The sequence below is a fragment of the Scylla paramamosain genome, chromosome 8 (assembly GCF_035594125.1).
Source record: "Scylla paramamosain isolate STU-SP2022 chromosome 8, ASM3559412v1, whole genome shotgun sequence".
NCBI lineage: Eukaryota > Metazoa > Arthropoda > Malacostraca > Decapoda > Portunidae > Scylla > Scylla paramamosain.
Genome location: NC_087158.1, coordinates 30,702,040 through 30,714,539, shown reverse-complemented (window position 1 = coordinate 30,714,539; position 12,500 = coordinate 30,702,040). Strand labels below are relative to the sequence as shown.

The following is a 12,500-nucleotide window of genomic DNA, read 5'->3' as shown; positions in this document are numbered from 1 at the left end:
AAAACAGGAAAAGTGTTGCATAGAGAAAAAATTTTGTCTTTTCTAAGCAGCTAAGAAAAAAATAAGGCTTGTAAAGTACGTGGGGGCAGAAGAAATAGAATTTTACTTTTTACGAGAGATTTTATATAGCGTATCTAAATCAAAACATCTCCTTCTGCTAAACAGGGAAAGCTTTACATAGGTTGAATGAGAATGTATCTTTTTATTTATTTATTTTTTTAAGTAAGAAAAATAAGAATTTTGTGAAATAAGTTCGGACAAAAAAGTTGAGCATTTATCTTATTTTCCCGAAAGAAATTTTACATAATGTATCTTAATTAAAACCCTTTCCCTGCTGATGATTCAACGCTACATGCTATCAGAATAACTCTATAAGACTCGAACTAAATATAATATAAAACTACAAGTATAGAAATATTTTAACTACTCTATTATTACTCATTTTCTCGTCAGTGGTGCCTTCAGACCTAACCTCACCACTAGTAATTGTAATAAGCTCAAGAGAAAATGATTGCAGTTAAAGGGTTAAGGAAAATTGTGACGTGGACAAGAGTGTCTTGCTCGCTGTCCGCTGTCCCTCCAATGTCCCTAATCCCGCGGTGGTCAAATTAAGAGCTTAGATTCAGTGCTGTTTTGTGTCCTAATTCGCTGTGTTTATCTTAATTTGAAGCGAAAATATTCAGCACACACAGATTATATACATGTACACACAAGCACTCACCCGCTCATCCATACACCCACCGACCCACTGACCCACCGACACACACACACACACACACACACAATTCTTCTCATCCCGTCGCTGTTTGCAATTAAGTCGTTTCATTGATTTTTCCTGGAAAATTACGACGGAAAAATTATCCCCCAGAATATTCCCATTCCTAGAAGGAACAAAAGTCGGTCGTGGATGAAATACTTCCCTTCATCCTCCCAGAACTGCCGCCACGCCGAACACGGGGAGAGGAGGAGGAGGAGGAAGAGGAAGAGAAGATGAAAAAGAAAATAAGAAAACGAAACTAACGATGATGGTTAAAGTTAATGACATAATGAGTAAAAACATTAATGTGATTCTTTCAGTAAAATCTGATCTCATCATGTAATGCCCCACACACAATACCACATCTGTCTTCTACCAGGCATCACTCCCTTCACCCCCAAGGATGCAGCGTATGTGAAATGATGTAATGGGAGAGAGAGAGAGAGAGAGAGAGAGAGAGAGAGAGAGAGAGAGAGAGAGAGAGAGAGAGAGAGAGAGAGAGAGAGAGAGAGAGAGAGTAAACGAGGGAGGGGGAAGAAAGAGAAACCAAAGAAAGAAATGACATATTAAAAAAAAGACAAGGAAAGAAAATAACACGAAAAACAAAGGAAAAGAAAAGGCTGAGAAGATGGACAAGACTGGAGAAGTGTATTATACAAGACAAGAGGAAAGGAAAAAGGGGTTACGAGGAAAGGGAAGGTAAAGTTGGGAGGGAAGCACGTGGACAGGTTTGTGGGGCAGGTGGCCGTGACAGGTAGCGGGGGAGAGAAAGAAGGAACGGAGAGGGAGATGGGGAGAAGTGAAAAGAGTGATGGTAGACATAAGGGAGAGGAGGAGGGGAAGCAAAGATCACATAGCAATTCCCAAACACTCATCATTCCTCCTTCCCTCTTTTTTTTATTTCTGCTTTTTTTTCTTCGTTTCCCTTTTTTTTCACCTTCGTTTTCCTTTATTCCTGCCTCTCTACCTCTTCCTCACCTCCTTCATTTACTTTTCTCCCATTTTCTTCCTCCTATTCTTCCCTTATCTCTTCTTCCATCTCCCACATAACAATTTTCTTATCATCCACTTTATATCCCATTCTTTCTTTTTCTCTTATTTCCTTTTATTTGCTGCTTCCACACCCTTATCATCTTATCCTCCTCCTCCTCCTCCTCTTCGTTCTACTTCTATCTTTCCTCTTCCCTTCTCTTATTTTCTCTTCTCATACTTCCATCATTGTCCTCTCTCTCTCTCTCTCTCTCTCTCTCTCTCTCTCTCTCTCTCTCTCTCTCTCTCTGCCCTCCATATCTCCCCTGCGTCTCTGGTTTTCTTCCTCCGTCACTACGTCTCTCCTCTCCGCCTAATACCTCCTTACTGTCAGGTCTTCTACACGTTTCTTTCCTTCCCCTCTCGTTTGGCCTTCCTTTTTTTTTTAAGTTCCGGCCTCTATTTTCCTTAGCGCTTTTTCCTCTTCCTTACTATTTTTTTTCCTGGTTGTTTTATTTTTCCATCTATCTAAAAGTTATTCTGTTACAGTGTTATTTCATATGACTTGTTTCTTCATTCCTGCTTTTTTATTTTCGTTTTTTTTTTTTTCCTCCAACTACTAACAGGTTTCTCGACTCATTTCTCTCTCTCTCTCTCTCTCTCTCTCTCTCTCTCTCTCTCTCTCTCTCTCTCTCTCTCTCTCTCTCTCTCTCTCTCTCTTCTCTACTCTCTCTACGCGGGGATGAGTCACACTTCCCCGCCACACTCTTTCTCGTAAGTGTGACGTGAATATGAACGAAAATAGAGGAAGAGCGAAGAAAAACGAGTTAAAAATAAAGTACACAGAAGTTGGAATTTAATCAAGATAAACAAATACACCAACTACTGAAATTTGGGTGAAAGGAGGAGGAGGAGGAGGAGGAGGAGGAGGAGGAGGAGGAGGAGGAGGAGGAGGAGGAGGAGGAGGAGGAGGAGGAGGGAGGGGATAAAGAAATGAGGTTAGGGGATGACTGGAGGAATGTGTTTGTTCTCTCATGTCCAAAAGCATACATACACACACACACACACACACACACACACAACATCCTTCCCACCGTTGTTAGGTCCATGTGCTGAAACACCTCAGCGCAGCAGCTTCACTAGTTTCAAAAGGCTTTAACAGCAGTTAAAGTTACACGGCTGTTTTGACGGTTCTAAAGACAGATTAACCAGATTTCTTCACTACTATCAGGAGAAACAATGGTGAAAACCCGGCTAACCCTCAGAATACCGGTTTATATCAAGTGACGGGTTTTTAAGAGTGCTTTTATAATTTTAGTGATAAATCAACAAGAGTTCTACATTAATAACGGGGAAAAAAAAAAAAAAAAACCGTGAAACACAGCAAATAATCTCTGTGACCTTTGACAACAGTCGTAGTGAGAGGGCAAAGTGTTTCAGAATACGGACCTTAGAATTGTCCGTCAGCTGAGCGAGGCGTGCACGTGGCCTTGGACTAACAACATTCACTCACTAACTTGCTCTCGCTGCCTGGCCAATGACTCCACTGTTTGTATAATTCATTAGTGCCGCTGATGGTGTATGCAGACTGCCGCAGCGTGTCCCTTCATTCCTAATACTCCGCTGTCACTACGCACCAGCCTTTCCATTCCCGGTGCTCTAGGCATTTTTAGTATCGTAGTAGTGGTGGTGGTGATGGTGGAAATGGGTGGTGTTGGTTTTTGTAGTAAAACTGGTGGTGGTTGTTGTGGGGTGGTGGTGGTGCAGTAGTAGTAGTAGTAGTAGTAGTAGTAGTAGTAGTAGTAGTAGTAGCAGTAGTAGTAGTAGTAGTAGTAGTAGTAGTAGTAGTGTTATTGATAATGATGATGATGATGTTTCTGTTGTTGCTGTAGTAATGTTATTATTATTGTTGTTCTTGTTATTGTTGTAGCAGTAAAAATATTAATAGCAGCAGCAGCAACAGCAGCAGCAGCAGCAGGATTAGTGGTGGCATCTCGTAACTTGAGCCAAGAACTACTCTACACTGCTACTACAGCCTCTACAGCTAGATTCGACCTCCGCGGCGCAAGAAAGTGATGTCATCAGTATTCATTATGCAAGTTTAGGGATGTGAGTCATTGTACGCGGGCAGTAGTTACGGATGAAAGTAACACACACACACACACACACACACACACACACACTGGCACTCACTTTAAGTCACTGGTCATTATAGAGTGAAGGTCATCACCTAACGCCATACTTGTCACACCATGCCAAGTATCACCACAACACCACATCACCACACCATATAGCACACCATTTGCCACAACCCTCCCACCATAACAATACCTCATCACCATAGTGTACCGCCAGCACCACAGAATATATATCCCTCATCATAACTCACTACGCATCACCGCACCACACCAATACGTTACACAAACCAAATCATTCACTATCACAACACCGTTCCCTGACACTAATTGTAACACCACTATCGCTGCACTTTCATGAATCATCACCATCCCTTCCTCACCACCACCACCACCACCAACCCCATCCCCACCACACCTACACCAGATAATACTCACACCACAACACACACACACACACACACACACACACACGTGGTATCTTAGGTCACCAACTCAGTACAAGGTTACATGAATGACACTGTGGCAGCTAAATGCGTCTTGGAGGAGGAGGAGGAGGAGGAGGAGGAGGAGGAGGAGGAGGAGGAGGAGGAGGAGGAGGAGGAGGAAGACGGCGAAAAAGATGAAAATAATTAAAAGGACAGAGTTTGAATCAAATAACAATGAAAAAAAAAATAAACGAAGGAAGAAAAAAGAGGGAAAGATGAGAAGGGGGAAGAGGACGAGGAAAAAGAGAAGGAAAACGAGTGAGAGGAAGCAACACTCACCAGCGAAGGGGATGTCGCTCTTCACCTCCTCGATGTGATCAGTCGAGACACTCCGGTCCGAGAGGGAGGCAGAGACCGAGGACAGGGAGCAGGACGACCCCCCAGCCTCGAGCGCCAACACTTCCTCCGGCTCGGTCTCGGTCTCGATGTCCCGTGACGGCCGCTTCTCCTGCTGGGGGGTGGAAAGAGAGACCGGGGTTACTTTCTGTATGTATGAGATTTTACGTGTGTGTGTGTGTGTGTGTGTGTGTGTAAGAGTCGTATTACTAGATCAGGGGTCGTACTAAATTGTACATGGGATATAGTGAAGCAGAGGATCATGCCCACAAAACAAGGGACATGCATTCACACACACAGAGGAGGAGGTTGCGAAAGAGGAGGCTGTCACACTGAACGGTGATTGTGGCTGTGGCTCTGGCGGTGACGTCACACTGAAGGGCCACACACAACAAAAGGTCACACTTGGGTGATCACACTCAAGAGGCGAATGGATGTGGCTCACTTACCACACAAAAATATGTCTTGCGTGTTCTTTTCTAAATCTTAAATCTCAAAACTTAATTTGCGATCTCTCACACTTACTATAACCGCAGTATCGCTATTATTTCCTCTTTCAATACTAACGACCAACATGCTAAAACGTGAAGGAATGCCTGTCACTGTATTCAAGCACACGCCTTGTGTCGGCTGCCTCTCATTACGTCAGCCTGGTATTATAGACTCGTATTCTAAATGTTTCAATACTTCACCTTGACTAATTTTAACAGACTATAGTAGAAGTTATTGGGGTTTTCAAGAGTGTTTCATAGTTCTAGTGGTTGTTTAATAGGGATTCTACACCTATAGAGGGGAAAACACATGAAAACCCAACTAATTCTCTCTGTGGCCTTTGAAAAGTCCTGTTGGGTCCAAACGTTTAAGAAAACGGGCCAAAGATAGTGGACATCAACATTCATTCCCTATATTTTTTCCTACTATTAAAAAAAAAAAAAAACATCTAAAAAATTACGTTTTCGTTTTCACCGCTTTAGCAAAATTCACTTTTTTTCCGCTTATTCTTTTATCGGAAATTCCGCCAAATCAGTGCAATGTTTTCCTTCTCGTATTTACATTTTTTTTTATTACGAACCTTATCTTAAAACACACGAGGTTATTCCCACGCACGCTTGCTTTCTTGTTTGTTTGCCTAAATTTTTGTTTCTTTACCTTGCACTCACATTACGTATCAAATTACCATTACATTTTTTCCTTTCTTTCTTATCTCTTCTTACATTTCATATACTCCACTACGAGTTTTATCCCTATCAATACTTTTTTGAGGCCTAACACAAGCCAGACATTTTTTTTCCCAACCACCAAAGACAAACAGTCCGGGAAGAAAAAATAAATAAATAAAGCGTCGCACACTCTCGGGATAAACTGTTTATTTCTTCAACAAAATAAACCCTGACGGTTGAAGAACAACTTAGGGGGTGAGAGGGGAAAGGGGAGATGCGAGAAGCGCAGAGAGAGAGAGAGAGAGAGAGAGAGAGAGAGAGAGAGAGAGAGAGAGAGAGAGAGAGAGAGAGAGAGAGAGAGAGAGAGAGAGAGAGAGAGAGAGAGAGAGAGAGAGAGAGGAGCACCAGTAGGAGATGAAGAGGGAAGATAAATGAACGGGGGATGGGTGGGCGAGAGTTATACTGAAGGAGGGTGACGGGGGAGGTAGTTTAAGATGGGGGTGTAATAGTAAGGAGGAGGAGGTGGAGGAGGTAGTAATAGGTGGTGGTGATGGAGGGGAGGGTCTTAATACATTACTTTCCCACCACCACCACCACCACCACCATTACCACTACCTCCACCACAACCTCTTCCTCCTCCTCTTCCTCCTCCTCCGTAAAACACAGCCAAGGTGGTGATGCCCTAAGCCTACTGGGGGCACGCCGGACTCTATTCTTACATTAGAGAGGGACGGTAGAGAGGGGAGACTCAGAGGGGAGAGTCACATGGGAGGAGTAGCAGGGTGAGGGGGGAGGAGGAGCAGGGAAGTTCTGAAAGACGAAAGAGTGCAGGAGGGAGAGGAGGGTGGGTGGGAAGGGGAGGGGAGGGGAGGGAAGAATGGGTACTTCGTGAGGGTAAAGTAAGAGAGAGAGAGAGAGAGAGAGAGAGAGAGAGAGAGAGAGAGAGAGAGAGAGAGAGAGAGAGAGAGAGAGAGTAATGAGAGGGAAGGGAGGAGACGAGAGACAACGAAAATGTGTGTCGAGGAATGATAAGACACCAAGATTTCAGATGACGAAGTAAGGAGATGGAGGAAGACGACTTGGCAGAGGAGGAGGAGGAGGAGGAGGAGGAGGAGGAGGAGGAGGAGAACAGTGATAGGTACACAAGGCAAAAAGTAAACTACGGGGCACAGCAGGAGTTATTATACAGAACTAACGTAGCTTTCTTTCCTGCCCCCACAGACCGCCCTTCCCCGCCCCGCCCCTCCCCAACCAACCCAGCCCCGCGCTGCGCCACACACCGCCCCCCCTGCTACCTCACCCACACAGTTTTGTTTACATTACAAATTGCCTCGAGAAATACTAGACGACGTAAGGAGTAACTCCAGCCCTCTTGAACCCAAAGCCTTGCGTGTACACACACGCACACACACACACACACACACACGCACACAAGCCTTGTCCAGATTCAGAATAATTATAATGAAAAATAAATAATCAACTGATATTCGGAAAACTTTACTCAAAAAGAAAACATCAGGAGGAATGAGAAGAGGAGCATATCTTTTCATCTCCATCTCTCTCTCTCTCTCTCTCTCTCTCTCTCTCTCTCTCTCTACTGAACAAGTCGGTGCCTCAAAATTCCATGAAGGGAAGCTGCGCTGTACTGATGTTAGTGCTGCTGCCACGATAGTAGTTTTTTTTTTCCTTACTGTATCGGTGATGACCTTTAAGATGATGATGTCATTTTCATTGTTCTCACTGCTGCTGTTTGTCGTGAGTTTAGTGCGAGTTAACATTACCACCCTTGAATTATTATTACTCCCAGCTGTGGAAATCTCGCCCGGCCGACCAGTGCACTAAACAATGATTACTTTAACCTTGCTCTCCCCACGGCGCATATCCATCTGTAACTCATCGTCCTCAATTGATCAGTACGCGGACATAAGCAGCCACGCGACCTGCGGAACTTTAGCATCGCATCATACACTCATCTTCCCCCAAACCGCTTATTGTTGTTTCTCAGTTACTCATATTCATTTCATCACGCACACACCTTCCCCCCCACCGATTATTCTCGTTTCTCATCTACCTTTGTATACTACTTCCATCACATCGACTGCAAGCTTATGCATAGAAAAAAGTGTCCCCAGCTCGTTTATTCTTGTTTCTCATCTGATCATCTAGTACTTATAAAAGAAAAACATAACTAATGACGCACTAACCATCCCAGGCATCGCTCATTCTACCTTCTCTAAAGTTAACACTATAATTTTCTTTTGCTCCATTTGTGTGTGTCAAGAAAGCACATACTGTATGCCTCTCGCAAGCAGCATCCCCTATATAGCTGATTCTCGCTTGTCAGTTAGCTACAGTAATCTTTCCATCATAGCAATTTGCATACGAGAAAAAAAAATACGCCGTTCCTTTCACGCTGAAATTCCGGTATGGATAAGATAAAAATATTCACGCATGCTGCATCTAACATAGAGCAGATTCTCGCTTGTCAGTTAGCTACAGTAATCTTTCCATCTTAGCGACTTGTGTGCGCGAATAAACACACAAGTAGAGCACGCAGTTCCCCCTTCACGTTGAAATCCCGCAGTGGATAAGATAAAAATGTTCTGCCATGAATCACTCTCATGCCAAGATAATTAGGCGATCATGAAGTGCGGCACACAAATATTTTTATAATTTTTTTCAGATACGTTCATTCTAATTCTTTTAAGTCTTTTTTTCTAATTTCGTCGTTGCATTCTTGTATTATTGCACGTTTCCTGTGTCATAAGTTGTAAAGTCCTGTTGTTGTTACTGTTGTTGATGATGATACTGTTGTTGTTGTTGTTGTTCTTGTTGTTGTTGTTGCAGGAAGCAAAACACAAGTCTTCACATTCACTTCGTGTCTTACAAGGTGGCTTAAAGAAAAAGTGAGTGACGAATAGTGGTGAGGGAGGTAACAGAGGTGATGAATGGTGACTTTATGGCTCCTGGTGAGGGGGATGATGGAGTAATCGACCTGTAAGACACGTAATGGTGGTGAGATGATGGTAGTGATGGAGTAATAGATGATGAGAAGGTAGACAATGATGATAATGATAATGATGGTGTATGTAGAGGTAATGGGAGGTAACAAGGTTGAAATGATGCTGGTAAGGTAGAAAGGGGTGATGGTGAGGTGATGGCTGTAATGGAAGTAATGGTGAAGGTGGTGAGAGCGTGACCGTTTGCTGGTGATAAGGAGTGATGAGCGGCGATAGGGGGTAACAGGTGTTGACGGAGCAAGAACAAGTGGTTGCTGATAACTACACGACTGTGATAAGGAACAAGAAATGGTCCATACACTACTAAGCACAATGACTTTCATTGTTGTCTCTCATGGGAATACACTGATTAATTGTATTTGTCTTTTCTTTACTCATTTCTTTTTCTTTACGTGAGGAGGCAAGAAAAAAAAAAGGAGAAACGAGGAGGAAGCTCGCTAAAAGTAAGTACCGCTCCTACAACGTAATAAAATAAATATATAAATAAATACAATGACGTAAAAACTAAGAGACAAAAATATACACACATATCTCTGAATGAAAACAAAATAGTTGCCATCATCATTATCATCAAAGACGAAGTCACACACACATTCGTTTCACAAACCTACTGTTAACTATCACTATCATTCCCATCATTATTAACTCTTACTTTGTCGCTGTAGTTCTCCCTTCTTTTTTTATTTTATGTAGGTGTGACACTGGCCAAGGGCAATAAGAACCCAATAAAAAAAAAAAGCCCACTGAGATGCCAGTCCCAGAAAAGGGTCCAAAGCGGTGGTCAAAAATTGAAGGATAAGTGTCTTGAAACCTCCCTCTTGAAGGAATTCAAGTCATAGGAAGGTGGAAATACAGAAGCAGGCAAAGAGTCCAAGAATTTACCAGAGAAAGGGATGAATGATTGAAAATACTGATTAACTCTTGCATTACAGAGGTGGACAGAATAGGGGTGAGAGAAAGAAGAAAGTCTTGTGCAGCGAGACCGCGGGAGGAGGGAAGGCATGCAGTTAGCAAGATCAGAAGACCAGTTAACATGAAAACAGCAGTAGAAGATAGCTAGAGAGAGGTTGAAGACAGTCTGTTAGAGGAGAGGAGCTGATGAGACGAAAAGCTTTTGATTCCATCCTGTCTAGAAGAGCGGTATGAGTGGAACCCCCCCAGGCATGTGAAACATACTCCATACATGGACAGATAAGGCCACTGTACAGAGTTAGCAGCTGGGGGGGTGAGAAAATAGAATACTTTGTTTTCCAGTATTATCCAGTTTTAATCAAGTCACCGTTCTTTTTAATCTGGAGAGACTCGTTGTCCTACGCCGGTGTTCAAACTGTTAAGTGTTGCCGGGATGGAGAGCAAGATTGGAAGGTGAAGTAAGGGAGTGGAGGATGCAAGGGTGGAAAGGGAGGGAGGAACGTGGATGAAATGAGAAAGAGGGAAGGAGGAAGGTGGATGGTTGAGTGACGCGGGGAGGAAGCAACTAGAAAGAGAGGATGAATAGATCAAATAAAAGGAAGTAGGGGAAAAGGAAGAGGAAGAGGAAGAGGAAGAGGAAGAGGAAGTGATAAGGGAGAGAAAGGGATAAGGCAATATACAGTTGAGAGAAAAAAATAAACTGGAGTGAGTGAGAGTAACAAGGAAGATGATGGATAAATAAAATAGAGAAGAACGAGAAAGGGAAGAAGAATCAGGGAAGAAAGGAAAGAAGATAAGAGAAAGAAGAGAGAAGAGGGAGAAAACTTGAGTTAGATGAAGCAACAAGGAAGAAGTGGATAAATTAGTAGGGAGGCGGAAGGGAGGAGGGAGGAGAGACAGAAAAGGAGAGGGAAGGGAGAGGAAGGAGGGAGGGAAGAGGAAGGGGGAGAGGAGAGGTGTGGGAAGCAGGACGCCAGACACCAGCAGCCAAGAACCACCTGTGAGAGGGAGGGAGAGTGAGAGGAAGAGGGAGAGGAGAGGAGAGGGATGGAATGATGGAGGGAGGGAGGGAGAGAAGGAGGGAAAGAAACACCACCTGAGAGTCAAGTGGACTGTTCCGCCACTCTCTCTCTCTCTCTCTCTCTCTCTCTCTCTCTCTCTCTCTCTCTCTCTCTCTCTCTCTCTCTCTCTCTCTCTCTCTCTCTCTCTATTTTCTCCTATTCATCCCTCCCTCTATTCCCTCCACTCATCCCTATCTTTTCCCTCCCTCCCTTTCCACAATCTCCCTCTAGCACGCTCCCTCCCTCTCTTTTACCTCTTATTTTTCTTCTCTCTCTCTCTCTCCATTCCCTCCTATTCTCACTTCCCTCTATTCCCTCCACTCCTCCCTAACTTCTCTCTTCCTTCCCTTTCCATACTTTCTACCACACTCCTCCTCCTGTCTTTCCTCTCCCTTCCATTTATTCCTCCCTTTCCTTCCTCTCCCACCTTACCTCCCATCCTCCCTTTCCTTCCTCTCCCTCTGAATCTCACGCACTCACTCATCTACTTACTATATCACACACACACACACACACACACACACACACACACACACACACACACACACACAGCAAAATGCACCGATATCAAACGTTACTTTGGAGGAGGAGGAGGAGGAGGAGGAGGAGGAGGAGGAGGAGGAGGAGGAGGAGGAGGAGGAGGAGGAGGAGGAGGAGGTCCATTTTTCAATAACTATTCATCACATACGTAGATTATTGTATAGGTAAATAAATCTGCCTTCCCTTTTCCTCTCTTCCTCCTCCTCTTTTTTCTCTTCCTCCTTCTTAAAGCAACAACACACTCGGAGGACTAATCTCATTCTCACGCGGAGGAGGAGGAAGAAGAGAAGGAAGAGGGCATTACAGGGAGAAGGGAAGAAAAGACATCTGTTTCCTTGAGGGGAGGAGAGGAAAAGAAAGGAGAAAGGAAAGTCTCCACACGAGGAGGAGGAGGAGGAGGAGGAGGAGGAGGAGGAGGAGGAGGAGGAGGAGGAGGAGGAGGAGGAGGAGGAGGAGGAGGACGGAGTGATAAAAAAAAATGAAGAAATTACAACTATTTATCCTGAGAGAGAGAGAGAGAGAGAGAGAGAGAGAGAGAGAGAGAGAGAGAGAGAGAGAGAGAGAGAGAGAGAGAGAGAGAGAGAGAGTAGGCCTATTGTAAGGGGAGAACGCCCTTAGTGGCAAAGGGGAGAGGTGAGAGCAGAGGAATGACGCAGGAGGTGCAGAGAGAGAGAGAGAGAGAGAGAGAGAGAGAGAGAGAGAGAGAGAGAGAGAGAGAGAGAGAGAGAGAGAGTATCCAGGAAGTGAGGAGTTAAGCAGCACTGGTGTGGCCAAGGGGAGGGAGTGTGACCTCTCTCTCTCTCTCTCTCTCTCTCTCTCTCTCTCTCTCTCTCTCTCTCTCTCTGTCTACGTCTGTTTCTCTTTCATCCCTTCATGGCTCTCCATCCCGTTATTCTTCCTCTTCCTCGTACCTTCCTTCTTTCTCTTCCCTTTCTCTCATTTTTTTTTTGCTTTCCTCCTCTCTTCGCTTTTCTCTTCCCCATTTCCTCATTATTCCTTTACCATTTCCTATATCTCTTCCCATACTATATCATACAGTGTTTCTTCCTCAGCTTCTCATGCCAACACATACATACATGAAGACAGACAGAACAGATATGAACAAAAGAGCAAATGAACAAT

The 12,500-nt window shown here is 44.0% G+C and overlaps 1 protein-coding gene across 1 annotated transcript in view; it reads right to left on the bottom strand.

Annotated features, from left to right (window-relative positions):
* The window catches only part of LOC135103152 (uncharacterized), a 58,940-nt gene that overhangs the window by 16,817 nt on the left and 29,623 nt on the right, over positions 1-12,500 (bottom strand). Inside the window, exon 6 of the mRNA XM_064009223.1 lies at positions 4,629-4,800. Coding sequence (XP_063865293.1) covers positions 4,629-4,800 — 172 coding nt within the window. The remainder of the gene's footprint in view (positions 1-4,628; positions 4,801-12,500) is intronic.